The 25,060-nt window shown below is 30.9% G+C and overlaps 2 protein-coding genes across 2 annotated transcripts; one reads left to right on the top strand and one right to left on the bottom strand.

Moving 5' to 3' along the window:
- Positions 1-2,622: 2,622 nt before the first annotated feature.
- On the top strand, positions 2,623-7,636 carry LOC130949175 (uncharacterized). The gene is made up of 6 exons (XM_057877971.1): positions 2,623-2,855; positions 3,275-3,380; positions 3,973-4,478; positions 4,931-5,036; positions 5,626-6,495; positions 6,919-7,636. Exons 1-6 carry the CDS (start codon positions 2,623-2,625, stop codon positions 7,000-7,002), a joined length of 1,905 nt encoding a protein of 634 aa, XP_057733954.1. The 3' UTR covers positions 7,003-7,636.
- A 2,953-nt stretch (positions 7,637-10,589) lies between these two features.
- On the bottom strand, positions 10,590-19,734 carry LOC130948690 (disease resistance protein RPV1-like). The gene is made up of 5 exons (XM_057877533.1): positions 19,425-19,734; positions 17,934-18,506; positions 15,204-16,308; positions 13,308-13,631; positions 10,590-12,050 (listed from the first exon to the last, which is right to left on the bottom strand). The coding sequence occupies exons 2-5, from the start codon at positions 18,488-18,490 to the stop codon at positions 10,860-10,862; spliced, it is 3,177 nt and encodes a 1,058-aa protein (XP_057733516.1). The 5' UTR covers positions 18,491-18,506; positions 19,425-19,734; the 3' UTR covers positions 10,590-10,859.
- Positions 19,735-25,060: the final 5,326 nt, after the last annotated feature.

Raw genomic sequence — 25,060 nt, forward strand, 5'->3', positions numbered from 1 at the left:
GAGAGACTGAGACACAGTATCATGTTTGTTGGTTCAGAGACTGGTACTAAAATTTCTGTCTCTGTCTCCAAAATTTCAGTATTTTAGTGCCTCCAAAATATAGGGACACAGGGGACTGATATTTTTAGAAACAGAGACTAAAATTTTAATAACATTTTATACCTAAAATACTCTCATTTTAATTAATTAATTCTAATTTTATCTTTTGTGCAAATTAAATTAGAGTTTTATTCTTATTTCAATTTTTGTCTCTCACTTGGTACCAAACTTATTTCAGTCTCAGTCTCTTAGTCTCTGTCTCTCAGTCTCAGTCTTTCAGTCTCTATCTCTCCACCAAACGTAGAAATGTGGTGGAGAAGGGACTTTCTTGGAGAATAGGTAACGGTATTAACATTCGTACATTTGATGATCCATGGCTACCTCCTCCATATCCATTCACTGTGCTAAAATAAATGTTCACTGAAGAAAAAATTTGAAATCAGCCGTTAATTACAGAGATCTTCCCAAGAGATATTTCAACTAGAATTCTATCTTTAAAAATTGAAGATGAAGATGACACACTCACTCCAATGGGCATTGAACAAACAAAAGAAGTACGATACAACATTAGGTTATAGAGTGGCGTACCTATTCTTGCACCCTCCGCTTGAACTCTGTCCAACCCATATGCAGCAAAAAAGCCCCCTAGATCAACCTTTAAAAGATGAAGCTCCCTCACAAAATCAAACTGTTTATCTGGAAGTGCCTCCATGGTCAGCTCCCAGTTCTAGCCCAGATTCACCGAAGATTTCCTGCAACATCGGCACTGTGTCCCCGTTGCCAAAAAGAAGACGAAACAATCCCTCACTGTCTCATGCAATGCCCAGCAATAAGAGATACTTGGTCCAATAATTTTCTGAGCTTGTCCTCCCCACTCATTCAATTACTGAATTTTGATCTTGGTAGAACACCTCCTCGGAGCAGCTTTGTTCTATGGGTGGTGTCAATCGAAACCAACAACTGCTTGCTATTTTATGTTGGAAACTATCTTTGAAGGAACCAACACTGGCCCAACTTTTATTCTTGATGCTTTCAGTAAACTCCTTCGAGAGATTCAATGCCTCCATGTAGCTTTCCATTGAGTTGGATCACAAGCCCTATTCACTTAAAAGAAGTTTACTTTCCCTTCTTACAATTTTCTTTTTTTTTCTAGACCATTAGATTTTTTCTAAGAGGTTGTTTGGATTTATAAAAAATGAGGAAAAAAATTGAGAAAAAAAAAAGAGTGAAAAAGTGAATTTTTTGTTATTTGGATGGAAAGAAAAAAATATAAAGTGGATCCATAAACAAAATTTTCCTCCATAGATGAGATAAAAATAAAAGGAAAATGGATAAAAATTAGTAAAATTATAAATTTATTCTTTGATTAATAAAAAAAACAAAATATTTAAGGATATTAATATAGTTTTACATTATTATAATTTTTTTTTTTTCTTTCTATCCAAATAATTTTTTTTTTCTCTATTTTTTTTCTATTTATTTTAATTTTACAGAACCTTTTATTTTCTTTCTTCTCATTTTTTTTTCTTATTTTCTTTCTTTCTATTTTTTTTCTTATATCCAAACAAAGTCTAAGTGAAATTTATTTAGTAGATTCTCATTTTTCATTGTTTTTTGTCCTCACATAGATCCTATATTTCATTTACCATATTTAATGAAATATATTTTTATCTTTGAAAAAAAAAGGCTAGGCTTGGATAAAAATAGTTGGGCCTCAACTTGGCCTATTTCTTGTTGAAGACTTTAGTTTTGGATTTGTCTGGCCTATTTGATAAGTCTTGCCTAGTGTATGTTTGTTTTAATGTTTTATACGCTGTTTGGACAGTCAAAGAAATATTAAAAAATATATTAATAAACTTGGTAAATTTTAACGATGTCATGCTTTCACAAATTCAAATTAAATAAGGTAATTCTTTCTATTCATATAAACAACAATAAAGCTTATGTACTAACTTACATTCATCTCATTTCATAACATTTTGTACACTACTTGAATGAACAACAAAATATCAACTATTCAACCACCACCATGCATCCAAAACACCAATAATAGAAATGGTGCAAAAAATTAGGCACTAAAAAATTTACATTAAAACTATTTTGATACACACTAATAAATATATATCCTACTAGCAATTTGTAAGATAGAGAGAAAAAAGTGAAAAAGAAACGTGATAATTTAGACTCAATGGAATTAGAGTTTATTTTTATAGAGCTGAAATTTTTGTAAGTTTATATTATTTTCTAAGCAAACAAGATAAATTAGGACACACAAGATAATTTACGTCTTTATCTTAAGTTGATATTTAATTTATTTTTTTTTGTTTTCCATGGTTTCTCCCAACTCGATAGGTTAACGTCTAATCCGTCACAGATCTCAGTTCCATTTAAGAGTCTATCGTTGGCCAATGGATTGTTACATACACAAAGTGAAATTCGAACACCCAACATTTACTTAAGCGGACGAATAAGTTAACCGCTCCACCAACTCAAATTAATTATATTTAAATTTATTTTAACATTTCATTTCATGTATGTAAAAAGGAAAAAAAGTTTGTCGCTCACTCGCTCCAACTTAATTAGATGACCGGAGTTTCCATATTCGTAAAAGACAAAAATAGCCCGAATAATAGAGCACACCAACAGGCAGGGTTTTGCCGCGTGTCACAAGGGCTTCAAAGCTCATTGCTGCAGTCACGGCTGCCGGAGACAGAGTTTCGGCCACTTCCGGCGGAGGCGCATTGTTTCTTGCTTAAAGAGATCAGTGCGTTTAACACTTCCAAATTTAATCTGCTTTCTCTGTTGTTCCAATCAAGGTTTTCTTTTTGCTACCAACACCAATTGTAGGTTTGTTTAGTTACTTCATTTTCGTGACTTCAACTGTAATTAAAGAAGGTACCGATTACTGTATTAAAGTGTTCCTCTCCATCAAAGTTGTTGCAATGGAAACTTGGACGTTCAAGTATGGAATGGATTTGACAATTTCACTCCCTTTTTTGTTTGATAGATTAAATGTAATGTACCAACCAATGTTTTCATTGGTTTGAGCCTGGAATTATGTTGTGCCAGAAAATTTTGAAAGATGTTAAAGACAACCGAGGCACCTTTATTGCATAAGAAATTGAATAAAAAATGGAGTAGAGATGGTGGAGATAAGGGATTTATTGGTTTCATGTTTGATTTATTTGTTTCATGTTTTAAATTGCTAAGTTTTATGGTTCCATTCCTATTTCAGGTTGAGAATGGCTTCCTCCAGCAGAAAGCCGCATGATCATTGCAAAGGGAGTGCTGACACAGCCCAAGTTGGGAGTGAAAGGCAGGAGCTTGTTCATGATGAAGAGGTACGAGCTCGGTACATGAATCTTTGTCTTCCTTTCAGGATATTGTATCTAGCATGTAGCCGTTAGTTTGGGTTAGTGACCATGTTTCAAGCATTTCAAAGGTTCTATTAATGAAGACAATGTTGAGATCCAGTAAATTTAGTCGCAAGTCCTAACAGTTGGATTGATGCTTAATGTAGTCATTGTAATTTATATAATTTATGTTCTACAGGGATTCAGAATGTTGTTCATGAAAACCAAAAGAGAGGATTTATGTTGACCCATGATAGAGACATTAGTGATACTTGCCTAAGATTAGAAGCTGCACCACTTTGAGTGGTTTAAGAATAATATTGAATTACACGATGGCAACATGTTCATCTCAGTTTGACATACTAGAGTTGTTGTGGCATATGAAATACAAAGCAAAGTTTGTTAGTAACCGAACTTTGAGGGATTTAATCAGAACACCAATTTGTTGGGGATTCAACGTTTGTAATGATGCAAAGAGTATTATTGTTTATTAATACGTGTACAGGGCTTGAGGTTGCTAATAATTACTGTATGAGGGAATGTAGGAAAGATATCTCAATTTTTGTTTGTTATTGATCAGGAAACATGCTTGGACACGATGATTGAAGCCGATGACTTCGACAGGGACAATGTTGACAAATGTGTAGGGTTGGCCAACAGCTTTGTAGAGTCTGAAGTACTTCGAGCTGAGGATGTGCTACATATGGAGTTCAACAATCCGGAGGAAGCTAGTCGCTTCTATAAGGAGTATGGGCGAGCTAGGGGTTTCTCTATAAGGCAGGGAAAGAAGATAAAAAACAGTAAAGGGGAATTTGTTCGATACACCTATCTCTGCAACAGAGAAGGATTTAGAGATAAGAAGTGGTTGGAGAAAAGTGATCGCAAGAGGGAGCACAAGGTTGTAACCCGTTGCGGCTGTCTTGCCGAGATGAGGATTAAGAGGAAAGCTGAGAGTGGGAAATGGTATGTGTCACGCTTTGTGGATGAACATAACCATGAGGCTGTTCCAGCAAGGTACCTGTTGGGACCGGAAAGAGTTGATGTCAATCAAACTGGTGACATGACAGCATTGTACAGAACCAGATTGTGGGTTTGTTTACTTAATTCATTTTTGTGACTTAAAACTAGAATTAAAGAAGGTACCAATTACTGTATTAAAATGTTTTTCTCCATTAAAGTGGTTGCAATGGAAACTTTGGGAGTTCAAGTATGGAATAGATTTGACAATTGCACTTCCTTTATTGTTTGAGCCTGGAATATGTTGTGTTAGAAAATTTTGAAAGATGTCAAAGACAATCTAGGCACCTCTATTGCATAAGAAATTGAGTAAAAAAATGGAGTAGAGATGGTGCAGAGAGCCATGGAAGTGACCAGTGGGAAGGATCAAGGAATGTTGTGAACGCATTATGTTTCTTTGGAATGAAGAGACTTGATGGTAGATTTTGTAAAGCAATAGGAAGAATTCGAAGAGTGCAATAAGGGATTTATTTGTCTTATGATTTTCATTGCTAAGTTTTGTGGTTCCATTCTTATTTCAGGTTGAGAATGGCTTCCTCTAGCAGAAAGCTGCATGATCATTGCAAAAGGAGTGCTGACACAATCCAAGTTGGGAGTGAAAGGCAGGACCTTGTTGATGATGAAGTGGTACGGGCTCATTACATGAATCTTTGTCTCCCTTCCAGGATATTGTTTGTAGCATGTAGCCATTAGCTTGGGTTAGTGACCATGTTTCAAGCATTTCAAAGGTTCCATTAATAAGACAATGTTGAGATCCAGTAAATTTGGTCGCAAGTCCTAACAGTTGGATTGATGTTTAATGTAGTCATTGTCATTTATATGATTCATGTTCTACAGGGAACGAGAATCTTATTCATGAAAACCACAAAAGAGGATTTATGTTGAGCCATGATAGATACAATAGTGATACTTGTGTAAAATTAGAAGCCGCACCACTTTGAGTGGTTTAAGAATAATATTGAATAACATGATGGCAACATGTTCTTCCCAGTTTGGCATACTGGAGTTGTTGTGGCATATGAAAATACAAAGCAGATTTTGTTAGCCAAAATTTGAGGAATTTAATCAGAACGCCGATTTGTTGGGGATTCGACGTTTGTAATGATGCAGAGAGTATTATTGTTTATTAATACATGCACATTGCTTGTGGTTGCTAATAATTACTGTATGAGTGAATGTAGAAAATATATCTAAATTTTTGTTTGTTATTGTTCAGGAAACATCCTTGGACACAGTGAATGAACCCGATGACATCGACGGGGACAATGTTGACAAGTGTGTAAGGTTGGACGATGGCTTTATAGAGTCTGAAGTCCTTCGAGCTGAGGATGTACTACATATGGAGTTCAATGATCCTGAGGAAGCTAGTCGCTTCTACAATGAGTACGGGCGAGCTAAGGGTTTTGCTATAAGGCAGGGAAAGAAGATAAAAAACAGTAAAGGGGAATTTGTTCGGTACACTTATCTCTGCAACAGAGAAGGATTTAGAGACAAGAAGTGGTTGGACAAAAGTGATCGAAAGAGGGACCACAAGGCTGTAACCCGTTGCGGCTGTCTTGCCGAAATGAGGATTAAGAGAAAAGCTGGGAGTGGGAAATGGTATGTATCGCGGTTTGTTGACGAACATAACCATGAGGCTGTTCCGCCAAGGTACCTGTTGGGACCGGGAAGAGTTGTCAATCAAACTGGCGACATGACAGCGTTGTACAGAACCAGAGTGGATGCATTTGTGCATCTGTGTAAGCGTTTAGCAAAGGCAGCTTGCTTGACGGATGAGGACTACAAGTTGTATACCGATAGGATTTTGAGAGATACAATTTTATTAGAAATCAAGAACGGGTTGGGTGTTGAGGTCGTGAGAGGAAGTAATGTCAATGCTGAGGTAGCAAAGGATCCAATCCACGTGGGGACAAAGGGAACAGGCTGTGCCAACGAAGCATCTGGTTCAAAGGGAACAAAGAAACGCAAGTGCAGCACCTGGGGCCGTCGCGGGCATCGCAGGACTAGGTTCCCGAATGGGTCGCCATCAGCTGCATTGCCTGGTGAAGATGCTGTACAAGACCGCACGGGCCACAGGCTTCAAAATGTAAGTTTAATCTCTGTTTTGTTTTCGGTTCTTACCATGGTTGCCTTTAAATTGAAAACAATATTTTGGCTAAGCAAAATGCATTTGTTATAGTTCCGATTGAGATAATTTAAGTCGATGTCAGTATCAGTTATGGGATAAGTTGTGATTTCTGCCGAACTTGCATAGATGACAAATGTTGGTTTGTTAATACAAGTATACAACTAATCACTTTGTTAGTTGGTTCTTGTTTCTATGATTAATCTAATTCTGAATTTCTGACACTTCAGGTTCGTATCGAGTGAGCCTTTTTTGACATACTGATTTTGTGTGGCAGTTAGAGTTTTTGTGCCTGGGGAATATTGCACGGGTTTGTTTCTTTTTCGTTTGAGTGTGTGTATGCTGTTAATATTATTGCATATTTGGTGATATATTGCAATGCAGGGAGTGATGGGCCAGCAAGAATTTGTGAAGCGGAAAAGGACAGTTGACTTTCTGCCTCCGGTATCGTTTGCCAAGTTTCTTTGATGCAGTTGTTGATAATTAAGCGTTTTTATGTTTTGTATGGTTTAGGAAAGCAACTCTTACCTATTGAACTACCTACTTGTTCACTAAAGCTAGATGATGTTTTTGGATCGTAATGTGGAATGTGTATTTTGCAGAGTAGTCTGGTTTAGGAACCCCCCAAACTCTTGTTGGTAGACACTGTAAGATATGTAGGAACTCGTTAATTTAACCTAGTAAGTGAGATGAGCTTTGGTACTTGGAATTAGTTGTTGTAATTGCAGGCTATTTGAATCTACAGTTAAGACCCAACTTTGATCCTTTAATGGCTGGAGACTGGCCAAAGCGGCGTTGTCAAAATGCTTATTCAATGAAGTACAGTGAACAAGACGACGACCAATTAATTAAAGATAAAATAGGCATCTTTGTATGACTATGACAAATATAGTAAGACCTGCGTTGTGGAAGGAATCTTTTGTATTGTGGAATGGGGATTGTCGATGCTGTGGCATGGAACCTAGATTCAGTTCAAGATTTTACTCTCAAACTCAGCAGTTGCAAGCCCCCAACCTCTTCCAAGTTGCATTAAATGACTAGACAAACACACTCGACCTAGGAGTAAATTAAAATCCTTTCTTGCCGATGGTAATTATACCCAGTCCCCTAATTATCTTAGTCAATGATCTTATTCATTTTAGAGTAAAGATTCAACTCTTTTCTTGTCTGTTTTTACGAAAAATAACACAATCTCCTTAAAAAAGTGATACGTTAGCCTCCCAACATTATTATTTTGAGACAATATGAACTATTTGATAAAAATTGTCTATCAAATATTAACGAAAACTGATTTTGTGGTGATTTTATTTGTAATAGGTGGGATTTAAAATCCACTTTCCAAAAATTATCAAGCCGTTTATTATTGAAAATTCCTTCACTGAGATAGTCTAGTGAGAAAAGACTTGCCAGAAATGATGTTACAAGAAAAAAAAGATAATTATAATACAAAAATCTTTTTTAAAAAAAAATAGCATCTTTGCACAAAAAATAAGAGAAGAGAATAGTAATATTGGCGGTAGTAGAAGAGATAACGATGATAATAAGATATGGTTGTAAAATAGAATTAATAAAAGGATTATTCTCTACATACAAGCATTTTCCCATACAAGTCATACAAGTCATTTATACTCACGTCGTTTTCACGTTTTTTTGTGTGCCTTTTTTTTTCTTCTTCTTTCTCCATGCTTCTTCTTCTTCTTCTTCTTTCTCCGTGTCTCTTCTTCTTCTTTTTTGTAATTTTTCTCTCTTGTTATCATCGTCATCAATACCACCTCTTCTTCCTTTTTTTATTGAAATTTTTTCTCCTCTTTTCGTTTTATCTTTCTCCTTACTCAAAATCACTAGAAAAAATGAAGAAACTTTATTTAAGGTACTGTTTTACTGTTCTTCTAGATTTTTCTTTTAGATTGTTTCTGTGCCTCATCCTTAACCAGTAAAACATTAAAAGATTTCAAGAAGAAATATACTGTCTCCCTCCTATATTGGGTGTATTTTTTAAATCCTTTGGGTGTATTTCTGTTATCCTTTGGGTGTATTTTTGTAACTGTTTGGGTGTATTTCTGTAATCGTTTGGGTGTATTTTTGTAATCGTTCGGGTGTATTTCTGAAGATCCATCATCTTCAAAACAATTTCAAAACTTGATTTCAGAAACCATGAAAATCGAAAAAAACAGAAGGAGATCGAAGACAAAGAGAGAACGCACGAAGGAGATCGAACAAATTTGACAAGAAACTCGAAAAAGAAAACGAAGATGAAACACGCAAAGATTGTTCAGTGACGCGCGCTTTAGATTTGGTCCAACTTGTAAGACTTGTAAGCCAAAATGACTTGTATGTGTAGCACTTCTCTTAATAAAAATAGAAGTTATAATGATGAGAATGATATTAGGGAGCCAAAGTATCATTTATTTTAGTAAGAAATGGCATTGTCTTTTGTGAAAATAAAAAAAGAGCCAAGCCTTAACTTTTTTTCTAACATAAAGTTGCCCATATATGGTGGTCTTAGCAGTTGGTGTGCTTGAAGCATATTAGAGTACCATGCTGATGCTTAGACTAAGAAGTTAGAAGTATGCCACAGGTCCAGTATAGTGAAAGCTCTTGCTCAGGGCATGCGACTTAAGTTTGAATAAAAATTACATACAAAACAAATGTTGAAGTTTTTAGTTTCAACACTCTTTGATGCTGAAAGTGACAGGCAAGGGACTAGCACGGTGCTTCATGTTTGATTTGATCTATCTTGTAATATGCAAGTTAAACACAGTATAGTTTTTTTCTTTTTTTTGATTTGTTTTGCCCTCTTTTTGAAGGGTCTTATATTAAATTGTTTTCTTTAATTGCTGCTATAATTTATTGATGACGTGATTATCGTTTCTTTATTTGCTCATTTTCGTTGCCATACATTCTACATATTCTTTTTACCATGTGCAAATCTATCTTTTGGATAAATAATTAGTTAAATGAAGGTTCATGTTCAATATGTTATAAGAAAGCCAATCGAAAATATTTAGTAACAAAAGAATATTAATTAAAAACTATTAAAATTTATTATTTTTGACTTTATTTAATACATTCTATAATAAATAAATATTAAATAAAAACAATTTGGACTATTTAAGTCTATTATTTTTTGTCTCCTTAATATTACTAAAAGCAATATAAAAGAAGAGATAGTCAATCGTATACTAACTTCACATTTTTTGTAGCAATAAATATTAAATAATAAACATGTTTAGTTGTATTCGCATTGATCTTTTAGTGCAGCCATCAAAGAAAGGACATTATATTTTAAAAACAATAGTCTACCCAAGGATCATTTGGTACCCAATACTTTTCCTTATTAAATTACAAGTCCTTAGACACCCAACCTTTAACACACAAGCCTAACACTCCACATAAATGGCACCAATATTTTGTAAACTATTATGAAGCTTGTACCCAAAGTTCTTAAGAACCTTCTTATGTGCAAGCTAGCCTCTATTAAATTTGTTATCAAATGTGATCATTGACTACCTTCGTAAAACCAGTTATGCAATCAACATCAAGAGGTAAAAACAATGGCAATGGAATAAGTAAACACAAAATAAAAGGACTATTTGCAGAAGTTCTGACTTAGATTAGGACGAGGAGTTTCTGCTCCTTTTATTGCTCCAATGTCAAATTCAGAAAGTAAGTTTAACAACTGCTTGAAAAAAAGAAAAGAAAAGAAAGAGAAGTTGCTTCTTTACTAAACATTCGGTTGTTGTCGGAACACCGCATAAGTGAGACCCTATTAATTATGCTCCACTTCTGTAGAAATCTCTAAAATTCTGGTGACTGTTTAAAAAGAATAAATATTTAGATATTATGATATAAAAATATAAAAATTAAATAAATATATAAAGTAATTATTAGAAATATTTATTAAAATAATATCTAAAAATATATATAAGAAGAATTATTTAAAAATTTCAAGTTAAATGTGATCTAAAATACTTATAAATAGACCATCATAAAATTTATTATAATTAAATAAATAAAAAATATATTAAATTTTTAAAATATTTCTATCAATAATATAACATTATCAAAAATTTTCAACCATTCATTTAAATTACTCCTTAATCAAAACTATCTCTTCTGTTAACTACAAAATTTAAATCTATAATGCACTCAACAAACTACTGCAATCTATTTCATAAAACTAACATATCCCTTCCTCGGCCTGCTCCAAGCGCGTGCACATGTTGTTGAAATAAGCACTGCGTACCATAGAATTTCCCAAATTCAAGAGAACAATTCTGATATGAAGGTTCACAATGATATGAATCCATTTCTCTTGTTATTGATCAGTTAAAAATGGTATCTGAAGTTGTGTCAAGCCATTTCATTTGTTGAACGAAACTCTGATATTCTGCCACATTGACTAGGCTGACCCCCAATCCTTTCAATAGCAACGGCGTGTACTCTGATGCCACACTAACCCTAATTTCAAACTGTGGCTGAGATTTGGCTTTACTTCTTAGGTAGTTAGAGCATGCCACGTCATACATCAGATACACGTGGTCCGATGCAATTTCTTGACCTGGTCTAGGCAAGCGCAACTTGATACTGTTTCCTTCATCCTCATCATCACCAACACTGAGGCTAAAGTTTAAAAACAGACCCTCAGATGCAACTTTCGGAACAATGAAGGCAAAAATGAAGCCTAACTGATTGGAAGGCAGACCAAATGGGACATCAATTGTTATGTGATCGCCAATTGTTCTGTGCAACAACCACTTCGGAATTCTGCTTCCCGGATACACATAGGTGGCTCCATCAGCATCATAATCTTGGTAACTGTCACTTTCAAATCTGGACAAATTTTGATGTGCAAATTTCATGATGTTGATTTGTGCATTCAAGCCAATAGCCTTAAGAGAGTGTTGATCCAATGCCACACAATTCCAGAATGCAACCTTTTTCCTTTCTTCCTTCATTTGTTCAGCTAAAGTCACAGGGAACAACACGGTCTTCAATGATATGCAACCTTCAACACTTAGGTCTTTGATGTTAGGGGGTAGCTCCGGTAGAGTTTGAAGCTTCCTGCAACGGCTTAAATCTAAAGTTCTTAGCCTCAAGAGGTGCTTAATGCTTTCAGGCAAGTATTCAATAGTACTGTTTGCTAGACTTAGCACTTCAAGTTTGCTTTGAATTCCAATAGATGCAGGCAGTTGTTTGATCCCTGTGTGATCTAAATACAGGTATACCATATTCATTGAAATAACAGAAAATTCCTTCAGTGCTGTGCAGCCAGAGAGAGTGAGATAGCGAAGGGACCTTAAATGAGTATCACTTATAAGGCTTGTAAGGGAAACGCAGCTTGAAAGGTCCAAAACCGTGAGCTTCTCTAAAGAGAAAACAGATGGATGTACGTGAATCAACTTTGAACTCCAACTGAGAATAAGCACTTCAAGATTTGTTGCATTTGAAAAGTCTGGTGACTCTGTTAATTGGGTGGAACATAGAAGGCTAACGCTCTTTAAACTTCGAAGATTCTGTAACACTCAACAAATGAAGATTTCATCAGTAATCATACATACATAACATGAGCTAATTAATTTTGGATTTAATTAATTATTTTTGAGTGGTTGTAGTTTCACTCTATTTTTTGTTAGTTACTCGTATTTTAAAAATTTTAATCCAATTCTTTTTTTTACCAAAATTAAAAAACTTAAATCCACAGCTTCTAAGTAGTGAGTATACGAAAATGATGAAAAAAAAATTCAGATAAGTAATAAATATTTAATAAGATAAGTTTAGATTATTTTGACTTTTTTTTTCAAACATTATTGAAATATTTAACAATGGATGAAATATTTCATGAATATCCACTTCCCTGACTGCATAATATATTGCCTTGTTTTTATTCTAATATATTGCTAGTATGTTAGTGGAACAATGCACATGTTTTTACTCACATGTCACATCTTACTCTTGCACAATGAGAAAAAAAAGTAGTGTATATATTTTATTTTTACCAAAAATATTTAGTTTTAAATATTTAACAAAGTTCTAATTTTATCTTTAATATTTAAAATATTTATTTTTGTCTTAAAAGCTTTATATTATCATACTTTTTAATTTTTTGTCAAAATTAAATTTTTTAACTATCATAATTATTATAATTATAATAGTCAAAATAATATTGATAGTGATCTGAGAATAAACTTGATAAAAGAATATATGATTAAAAAATAAATAACAATAATAAATAATGGTATTTTTTTTAAAAAAATCTTTTTTATTTTAATTAGAGAAAAAAAATAAAAATATAATATTTTAAACATCCCATATAAAATTAAGATTTAGTCTGAATATTAGTGAATAAAACCGAATTTACCTTCTATTTTTTATGTCATATCCAAATTAATTCTTAAAATTAATTGTCAAATATTTTAGACTCCAACAAATTTAATTACAAAGTTAATCTTCAAATTTATTTTGTAGATAAATCAATCTTCATATTAAATTACTCATCTACGTATAAGAACTGATTTGAAACTTTAAAAAAAAATTTAGAGACTTTTATGTCTTTAATTCTTTATCAAATAACGATGAAGACTAATTTATTTAACAAAAAAAAAGTAGAGAGTTAATTTAATAGTTAAAATTTTTTGAAAACTAAAATGTTTAACTATTTTTTTTAAATTGATTTGAGTTTACGCTTGTTTTATTCTTTTTCTTTGTCGTGATGATAGAATCATAAAATACAAGATTTGAAATTATAAAAGACAAGCATGTTTGGTTGTTACCTGCTCTTGATTATGCCAAAGTTTTTTCACTCGGTTAACGGGCAAGAAGAGTAGTTGAAGATTTTCAGCAGAAAACTGAGTTGGCAAGGCTTCCATAGGGTAGTGCAACCAATGAAGAACCCTTAGTTCATTAGGCAGAGACTCAAGCCCTTCAGGAAAATACAAACTCATTTGATCTCGTGGGAAATAAGAAGGACACGTGTGAGGAGCTAAAAAGTCCAAAAACTGTAGGTTGCTCATCTTTGCAAATACTTGAGGGCTTAGCTGCAGCTTCTTATTAAGCAATGGCAACTTGGCGGAGATGCTTCTAATGGCTTCACTCCCCTACAAATATTGCAAACATTTTATACCATATATCATTCAAAAAATAAAATCCTCTATAAAATTAACTTTACTATATATTCGGCTTTAAAAAAAGTAACAATTTTTCGAAACAAATAAAAAGTTTGTCTTTTGGTAATATATATACACATTTTCATTTAAAAAAAATTAGAAATAAACTTTTTTCGGTTAATAATCGACCAACATTGTTTTTCTTCTTTACAATAATAATCCAAAACCGCAATCTTTGTCCGTTCACTGCTTGAAGGTAGGAATGAAAATGGGTTGGACTATGTATTCGGGTCTTGTGGTTTGGTTTGTTTTATTAAATATATTAGACTTGATTTTTTTTTTTTTGTAAAATCTATTATTTAAAAAAGTTAGATTATAAGCTTTAAAAAAACTTATGACATGACCTTTTCAATAGTAGACTTTAAAAGATCCGAACCAAACCTGTTTAATAAAACTAGTCGTGGCTGAGGCATGTGGTTCAATGGCAAAAGTATTTGCCTCAATCCAAAGCCACACAAGTTCAAACCCTAGCAGTGGCTAGGTTAGTGTGTGTGAGTGGGTGTGTGAGTGTGTAACCTAGGATTGGGGGTTGTCCAATCCATCGACCAAAAAAAAAAAAAAATAAAACTAGTCAGAATTTAAAATGAGCCTAGTTATAAATTCCCACCAAGTAGCCCGATCCATTTTTATTCGTAACTACTTGGTTCACTAATTGTTAGTTACAAAATGTTAGGTCTTTATCAAAATCACATTTTTTAAAGTCAATATTTTAAAATTTTAAATTTTTTTAAAAGAAAGTTATATATTGCTTGTTTAATTTTATAAAATTTGTTTTGCCATTTTAATAAAATTATTTTCTAAAAAGATGATTACCAATATCCTTAAAATTTTATAGAAATGTTTTTTTCCTTTTATGAAAGAAAAAATATTTGACAAATAAAATATGCTTTGGTTCTTAATTAATATATAATTTTATTTTGTTTTATTCTGAACATTTAAAATAAATTTTAATTTGATCGTATTCAATTCTTCCCTTATTGTATGTCTTTCAACGATCAGGTGGTCAAAATTTTCCTAATGTTACCCTTATATAATATGCACACTCTCAAGAGAAATTGACCTCTTAAATAAAGTATAAATAATTGAAGATGACAAAGGAAAAGCCAAATTTATTTAAGAAAACATAAGATAAGATGTAAATTTTCTTTGGATTTAACTTTCTCCTCAATTTAGCTTTATGAGGATATTAAAGGTGAAATTTAAATCTATTTTAAACATTGAGAATAAAAGTTAAGCAAATAAATAATTTTAAAAAGTTAAAAAAATTAGAAATAAAAAATATTTAAACATGTTAATTATATACTAAAATCAATCACCAGTATATATATATATATATATATATATATATATATATATATATATATACATTAAAAATAAATTAAATTACATATATATTTATTTACAGATACATAGTGACTGATTTTAATGATTATTTTTAATGTTTAAATAGTATTTTTGAAAAAACATTACCATAAAGAATCCGACACAAATTATGACATATACCTTATCAGCTTTTAGCACTTGATAAATGTCATTAGAATCCCATAATCGGCTTCGTTTTCCAGGGTCTTCAATAGATTCTTGACGAACAATCTCTTTTGCTGTTTCTTGAATAATGTCGTGCATCCATACGAAAATTCTTTCAGGAACAGTTATGAGGGCTTTGTCTTTTAACCTTTCTAACACAAAAGCCACAGAATTGACCTCATCCTTCAAAAGTCGTTTTATATAATCCTCTGACAAAGGCATCCATTTGAAAAAACAAGCAATATCCAAGAATATCTTTTTCTCATCCCGATCAAGATCATCATAACTGAGTTTCATCACGTTATGGACCTCTTTGTCTGGCATATTTTTAAGCTTCTCTAACAGGCTTTCCCATATTTCTTTCCCTTTTCCATGGACATGGTGGCCCAGAACTTCTATGACTAATGGAACACCTTTGGCATACTCGATCACCTTTTTTGATTGCTCACGAAATTCCATCTCAAGATCACGATGTTCGTGTTTGAAGGCAATTGAATTGAAAAGTCGAAGCGCCTCATCAACTTGTAATGGCTTAACTTGGTAGATAAAATCAACTTCTGTATGGAGCACTTGCTTATCTCTGGATGTTACAATGATTCTACTACCTGATCCAAATTGTTCCCTTGTTCCAAATAGTATTTTCAGTTGCCGAAAATCATTGACATCGTCTAGAACAATGATTACCTTCATTCGACCAAGTCTTTTCTCAAGAAAAGGGGGCAATCCATTTGAGCTATCAATTTTTAAGTCTTGTTCACCTACGAGTTCAGAATAAAGTTTGCTCTTCAAAGAAAATATTCCTTCCCTGGCTGAACTTTCCCTTAAATTTCTCAGAAAACAAGAACCTTCGTACTGTGAGCGTACGCTGTTAAACACTTCCCATGCAAGAGTTGTCTTACCCAAGCCCCCCATTCCCCAAATTCCCAAAGCACGCACGTCTCCTAACTCCGGATTCAATTCTGACTCTAAGAGTGCAATTGATTTGCCAATTCCAATAAGCCCTCTTGAGATATATTTCTGCTCAAGATTCAATCTCTTTATCAGATGTTTGATGATTGCTTCAAGGAGCCCATAGTCATTCCTAAAAAACAAGGAAGATGTATTGAATGACAATATTTTCAGTTTTTTCCTTAGTAATTTTGGATATAAAGGGATCATGTATATATGTCATAAAGTATATATTTTTTTCTAACTCGAGTGTAAGAGTAAAATCCTTAAAATTGCAAAGGATCAGACCAACAAAATAGGGATTGATAGTTTTGATTTTACATATGGAAAAATGAAATTCATGAAAATTTTAAGGATCCGCTTAATTAATGAATAACTTTTGGAGATTATTTTGACTATTTACTCAATTATATACTTAAGGATCCGCTTAATTATATATTTACCAAAGATAGGAGACTCGAATCCGTAACCTCTTAATTGAGTATGGGGAGACTATGCCATTTAAACTATAACTCATTGGCAATTATTGTGTATATTTAGGACTATATTATATATGAATTTAAATAAATAGTATGATAAAATTTTATGGGTAATGTTATATATACAAATATTTTTGTAATTTAGTTCAAATAAATTAGTGCAAGACTAATAAAAAAAATACATGCATACGTCACTATTCTTATTTTTTAACACAGTACACAAATTTTTGTTGGAAAATACAAAAAATTATTGTTATAGTACATAAATTTTTAAGATACAGCACAAAAAATTTTACTTATAACAACCTTATTGAATAGTATACAAATTTTTACTTCAAATGTATTTTATTAATTGAGTGAGTCAATATTTTTAATATGTAGTCCTCAAAAAATTTATGTCTTGTGCATATTTCATTGGTACGCTATATAAATATAGCACATAAACATTTTTACATAATATACAAATTTTTTGTCAAAAATGTATTTTATTAGTTGAAGGAGTCAATAGTCTAGATATGTAGTCCTCTTAAAATTTATATGTTATGTACCAAGATTTTTATGATGTACACTAAAATTTTATGTGTTATACATATTTTATTGATACAATATATAAATTTTTGTGTATAGCACACAAATTTTTGCACATAACACATAATTTATGTGTTATAATTTTCTGAACATTTATAAGAAAAAACGAAGATGATAACTATTAAGATGATGATGATAATAAAAGAGGATGAGGAAAAAAGAAGAGAAGAAAAAATTAAACACCACATCAAGAAGAAAACAAACTGTGATGATAGCGACAATGATAACGATGTATGTTGAAGAAAGAAGCCTACAAAAGAAGAAGATGACGACAACGATAACAAAAAAAGAGGAAGAAGAAGTACTCGCCTGTCTACGATAAAGAAGAAGCACACAAAGAGTTGGTTAAAAATTTGGTTTAAAAAATAGTTAGATGCCTAACATTTTTTAATTTTTATTATGTCTAAGAGTAGAAGTTAGCTAGTGTATTTATTAATCAATTTTCATTGATCTAATGGTTAATTTACTGATCAGTTTAAATAAATTTTTGGAGTTCGTATTGTATTTTGTGCATGTAGCAATTTATATTGATCAGCAATAAATTATTAAATAATATTTCGATCTGTGAAAAAATAAAAGTAAGATGATTTAATTTATAAATTAATTATTTTTATTTTGTTTGATTTTTAAAAAAAATAAAAAATGAATGTATTTGAAATCTTTCCATGGAGAAAAATAAAAAATAACATACCTATATTTTGTTGAATGTAATCCAGATAAATTAGCAGCTCTTTGCAAAGCAGTTCTCCAACGCTGAACCTTGACCAAGTCATATTTCTTCTCATGTTTAATAAATGCGTCCTCATAGGATCCTCTTTGGTGCCGCACATCTGAGGGATCTACGTCAAGAAAAACTGGTAGCACAAACTGGCCTTCTTTTTCTTTGCATTCAACTATTTTTGCAAGTTCCTCCAAACACCAGTGTGAAGAAGAATAGTTTGGTGAAAATATAACTAGTGAAATTAATGATGCCTCGATTGCTCTAATGAGCGATTTTGGTATTTCATCTCCTACCTCAATTTTATCATCTACAAAGCCGTTAATTTTCTTTCTAGAAAGTGCGTCAACCAAATGACTAAGAAAACCTCGGCGGATGTCTGGGCCTCTGAAGCTAACAAAGACATCATACTTTATCTTAAGGGTATTTTCGGAAGAAGAAGCCACACCCTTCGGTTTCAGAATAAGCAAGAGACAAATAAATAAAACATATGCCTTCTGTGATACTCGGAAAAAAGATGCATGTGCCATAGCATAGGATTGAACTCTGAAGTACATGTATCAAAATAAGTGAGCCACAGTAAAAATAGAAAAAAAAAAGAAAAAAGAGAAGAAAGATCAATTTTATGGTGAATAAACCAGTAAAACGATACTAAAAAATATTGACGCTAAAAAATATAGACCCCAACAAACAGAAGTCTCCTCTGTTGCTAAAAGAGAACACCAATTCTACTGTTGCTGACATTTAATTTTGATATCAAATTTACCATTTATAATTTTTATATTTTTAAATTAAATATTAATTTTTAGGTATCATAAAAAATCACCCAATAATAATATCTGACAAAATGAATCATTTATGAGTAAATTCAAAACACCTATAAAAGAATGCAATATCCTACTTTCACTATTTTATCAATTGTCCGTCTTTTTCTCAAGATCAACAAAATAAAAATAGTCAAAATAATTTTACACTGTATTCAATTACATAATATTATATTAATAAAAATAATTATCTTTTATATTAATTGCATAAATGATCATCTAAAAAGAACAGATATAATTGTATGTTACACTACATTAAAATCACCAAAAAATTTTTAAATACTATCTTTAATAATTTTAATTTCTTAAATAACATAGTTCATATATCCTACAAATCCAAATTATCGGCAAATTCAAATACTGCTTTTGGTTTGAAATAATTGTGTAATGAAGAAATCATTACATTAGAAAAACATTGAAATATAGAGGAAAGCCGACCCTTCATTAGCAAGATACCAAATTCCATCTATACTTAGGGACTGATGATGATGATAGAGATCAGATTAAACTTTTGCTCATATAACCATCGGTTTCCTTCACTCTTTAATTTTATTTTTCTTGTAGTTAACTTTTAAGTTTTAACCCAAAGATGAATAATGATGAAACTGAAAGACTTTGGAACAATATTATTACTACTTACCCGGAATCGTCTTTTACCCTTTTGATGATGGGTTTGTAGTGGACGATAGAAGCTTGATTGAACTCTGAAAATAGTGTTGCAAGAAATAAGTCAACCGAATTGAAGTTATTCTATATATTCGCACATGGGGAAGACGCCAAACTACACTTCTTCCTCTTCTTTTCTTATATTTTTATTTTTTGATTTATGCTAACAACCACGCTTCTTTTTTTGATGTAGGCCTCTCATCCCAAACTTAAGAGAAAAGTCTGTTCCTTTGAGAAGAAAATGCAAGGAAAGAGTGGGAATAGAAGGAACTTGAGAGGAAAATGGCTATTTTTTTATTATTTGGCTGAGGTGAAAGGTTGTAAAAGAATGAATAAATGGTGGAAAAAGATGGATCAGACTCACTTAATTTTTTCTCCTTCAATATTGGACAAAAATGTGAAAAACTGAAGGGAAAAACTACCATTTCACCATGTTCTAATATTGTCCCTGCTTTTTTCAACACATTTATTTTAAATCCTTTATCTTTATGCTCGTTTGATATGAAAAAGAAATTCTCATTCTCTAATTTTTTTTATTTAATTTCATCTGGGTTATCTTTAATCTATTTTGGCATTTTTTAACTTAAATAATATCTAAAATGAGATTATATTAATTTTAACTTTTTTAAAAATTGTTACTGTTTTTGTTATTTGAGTCAAAAGTTTAAAATAAAATAATTGGTATACTTAATGGTTCGTTAGATTAATTTAAAAAAACTTATATGAATAACAATATTAAAAAATTTATTTTAATAAAATATATAAACATTTATTTATTTCATATTAAATAAGAGAACTATAAAAGTGTCATTTGATGCTTCTAGCATGTAGCAATAAAAGTTCATTTAAGCAGAATTTTTATATAACTATGAAAGTTTGTAAATGATATAGAGAAAGGGGTTAAATTTGTGGTCTCTATTTTAGATTAGAATAGAAATTTAGTTGCTATTGTGTCTGTCAATTGGAGTTTTTATGAAACAATTTTATTTTGTCTATTCACAATACGATCTGAAATAGAGCAACTTTTGTTTTTGGATAACTGTGACTTTTGAGATTAGATGATGTAGGAGACAATTTCATTTTGTCTCATACCGAAAGAAAATAGAAGAAGAGTAGAGAGGAGAAAATCACACAGTCATGTATCCTGGATCAGTTACTTTGTGCAATGTGACCTACATCCAGTCTCGCTCACAACAATGGTAAAATTTTCATTATCTTTAACAAGATTACAAACACCAATTTTCTTAGGATTCAACCCAATACTATTTGGGATAAACTCAACTTCTACCCAAGCTAAATTTGGCTAGGTTCACTCCTTAGATTTGTAACCACTAAGTGTTCACTACTCACCCAACTTAACAAGAGAATTCACTCAAAGAATTTTAACATAATATTTTTTACTTATAGAGTGAATATCCAATTCAATTAAAAAGTATTATAATTACTTATAGAGTGAATATCCAATTCGATCCTTAAAAAATTTTTCGAAGGACAACGTGGCCCCATAAAAAAATCTTAGATGGTCCTTGAACGTTAAATCTATGAGACTTGTTAGCCTCTGCGTCAATTATCTTTCTCTGAGATTAATGAAACATACCTATATGACATATTAATATGGTAATTTGGCCGTTAAGTGCCAGTTTGGAATGCTCACCCAATCTGGCTCCGGTTAATTTTACAAAATCAACGACTTCCTCTCTTCTTAAAAGAAAAAAACATGAGCAGCCCCTTTTTATTAACCCTAACGTTGTTGTCACCTTCTTCCTTGTATAGCCACTATTTCTATCACATCATGAGCCGTGAAAACTATTTCTCAAAAACTAGGAGTCATACTCTGCGTGATTATAGTTTGGGTGGAGACAGTAAAAGTGATAATGAAAAAAGAAATTCGTCTCTCCCAAATATCATTGTGGTAGTTATGCGATTCTCTTTCAATTTTGTACAAAAATTAACTCAAATAGATTCTTCTTAGGATGACCTAATTACAATGTAAGTAATAATTCATATTTTTTGTATGAATTTGAATTTATTTTGAATATTTTCTCATCTTTGTATAATTTTTATATTCTTACAATTGAATTTTTCTGTTTAATTTTCAGACCACAACAGTCTCACATTATAAGTATTTTAAGTGGTTAAATGTTTTAATTGAAAAAAATATTGATGAAGACATTATTTATCAGAATGCTATTTTAATGAAAAGAGAAGTTCTAACATATAGTGAAAGAGTTAAATATGGAAGTAAATTTAAAAATTTAGAATGAAGTTGGATTCCAAGGTAGTGGATCGGAGATAACAAATATTTTAAGATTGTGATTGTAGATGTGATTAGTATATTTTAAATAAATGATGCAAGATTATATTGGATATATTATGATGATTAGTTTAGTCTGTAATGCTTTTGAAATATAAGCAAACTTATGTAAAATTAAATTTTATGCTAATGACTTTGATGTTAGTTATATTTTTTATTTGTCAACTTACTATTAATTTATTTAATGTTAAATGAGATTGCATTACACTTTGAATATGTTAATACATCAATCACAATAATTAATATATTTTAAAATGGTTTCATATAACAACCATAGTCAACTATTTTATAATGATTTCATGTATCAAACATGATGAATCTTTGAATTTTAAAATTAACAGTACTAAGGCTTAATAGTTTAGGAAGATGTTCACGTATTCCACAGTACGACTTTGGAATTTTTCTGTTCCAATCAATTTTACCATCAAGATTTAATGTTAAAAATGAAACCGGTCCTGATTTAGTGGAAATAATTTGGTGTGGACAGCAATTAAAAGAGCTTCATAGTGGTCAAGCAACCGTTTGACTCTTGCATCGGTGGATAATGATCCAACATTTTCTTTTTGTCCCTGTCCGGCTATAATGTAACTTTATGTTGGCCTATAAAGGTGAGTCGAGCTGAGAATTTGTTGGACTATTTAGTCCATTCTACTAAAATAAGCTTGTTATTTATTATTAGTATATATATTGGTAGATCGTATGGGATAATAAATAAAATTATATAAAAAATTTATTAAAAAATTAAATAAAATATATATAATAATTATTATTATAAATATTTTATAAAGTTATAATTAAAATTAAATTTTTAAAATTTTTAATATTAAAATATTAAAAATAATTAGTATTTGTCTTAATCAATTTGAGTTTGTTGAGTGATCATCTCACTCGTCCGCTTAAACAATTATTAGGAGTTAGAATCTCGCTTTGTGTGTATAGCAATCTATTGACTAGCAGTAAGCCCTTAATCAATGGAGCATCAATGCGTGGTTAGACTTGGCAGGAGTATCCAAATACGCGGATACCCGAGCCGTCCATACCCGGTTGGGGAGAGTAATAACTTGACCCGAGTCAGGGCAGATTTTGCTTAGGACAATGCATGGTCGAGTTTAGGATGTACCTGTCCCGAATATATACATATAAATACTTTTTAGAAATTAGGATTTGCCTCATATCACATATTCAATGATTCACATATTCAGTCCATACTTTATAGCCATGCAAGAGAAACTTAGTCATCCTCATCCAAAATCTTCTTCTTCTCGGCTTCTCCACAAAAAACTTCATAGCTCTTGAATTAATTACTTTTTAAAAAAATTTATATCCTAAAATTATTTTATTCTTTAAAAATCTTTTAAACATACAATGGTTCAATGAGAGGTTGAGTATTGAGAATTGAATATAATGGTTTTAGGGCAAATGGCAATATTAAGCCAGCTTGCATGAGAATTTACGTGATTAAGCCAAACAAAAAAATGAGACATAGATCAACCAAAAGCATATCTCTATATAATTCGAATCAAACTCTTTCGAACTAAAAAGTTTAGTAATTCGAATCAAACACGTTCGAATTAGTGAGGGAGTTTGCAGTGTGAATAGTTCGAATCACACTGATTCGAACCATGCAAGGTGAAGTTCGAATCACCTCGATTCGAATTACATGGTGAGGAATTCTGATTACAGTTCGAATGTATCTGATTCGAATTAAGAAGTCCCAGACATTTATAAATATGGTGTGAACGTGAATTGAGTTCATTTGAGTGAGACTAATTGGCTAGTGAGAAGAGTTTGTAGTGTTGGTACATTACAAAGGGACAATTAAGAGAAAAACACGATCTGGTGTGAAGTTTATGATAAGGATCCTCTTAATATTTGTATGAGACCTACGATGAGATTCAATGACTTCGTGAATTCTATAATAGTGTGTGTAATTCGAATCAGTCTGATTCGAATTAGTACTTGTGTGCGTGTGTGTAATTCGAATCAATGTGATTCGAATTACTATGAATTTGTAATTCGAACTGTATAGAAAGGTGCTTTTGGTGGAACCTTGTAACGTTTTTCATTTTGGCTGAATTGTGAAATTAGTGTATGCTATTGACTTATTTCGGCGTTTTGCCTATATTTTTAAATTTATATTTTCAATAAAGAGATATACTTAGTTCTATCAATTCTAAATAATTTTATATTCACTATTATTTATCTATCTAAATAATTATAACATTGATAGAATATTGCTTTTAGATGCAAAAAAATTAAAATATATTTATTCTATTTCAAAAATTATTATTCATATTTAATTTAGGATTTCAACAAATATGACAAAAAATATTACATTTTTTAGTCAAAAAATAAAATATCTATAAATATATTTTTGTGCTTTAGCTTTAGATTTTTTAAAAAATTTGACAAGTTAATAGAATAAAATCATATTTCTATAACATATATAAGAATGTATATTAAACATAAATAAAACATGTTCGGTGTAATAAGAACAAATATATAAGATAAAGTAAAATTTAGAAAAATAAAAACCAATAAAAGTATTAAACGAAAGAAATATAAATAGAAGAGAAACAAAATTATTAGACAGAAGAAAAATAATTTAATAAATTTTATGTGTGTATAAAAGAGAAATAAAAAGAAAATATACAATACCTTATTTAATTTAGCAAGATTTATCAAAATAAACACATAGAATAAAAGAATAAAAATAATAATAAAAAAACTAAATATCTGAATTAATATCAAAATAAAAAGTAATAAAATAATGATAATCTATCATAATCTTAATATTTTAATATAATTAATTAATAACAATATAATTATTCTACCATAATCTTAATCTAATCTTTTAATATAATTGATTCTAATAAATAATCAAATAAATTGAATATAAATATGTCTAATCTATTCGTATAAAAAAATAGTAGATTTTTCTACAATTAAACATTATATATATATATATATATATATATATATATATATATATATATATATATATATATATATATATATATTGGGAATTAAACATCACTTTAAAATGAGATTATTACTAATGACATATAAATATTAAAATTGTATTAATGCATTAATTGAAATACATTATTAGAATAAAAAGTTGCAAGAATTAAAATAACTGAAATTCATTAAATTTAATTAGTTAAATTAACATAAAATAAAAAAGACATGATTAATCAGATTAAATATATTAAAAAATATTACTAAGCAAAACAAATGCCCCAATAATTATATTACTAATTTAAAAAAAAAATCAATTCAATCCATTCAAATTT

The sequence above is a fragment of the Arachis stenosperma genome, chromosome 9, assembly GCF_014773155.1.
Source record: "Arachis stenosperma cultivar V10309 chromosome 9, arast.V10309.gnm1.PFL2, whole genome shotgun sequence".
Taxonomy (NCBI): domain Eukaryota; kingdom Viridiplantae; phylum Streptophyta; class Magnoliopsida; order Fabales; family Fabaceae; genus Arachis; species Arachis stenosperma.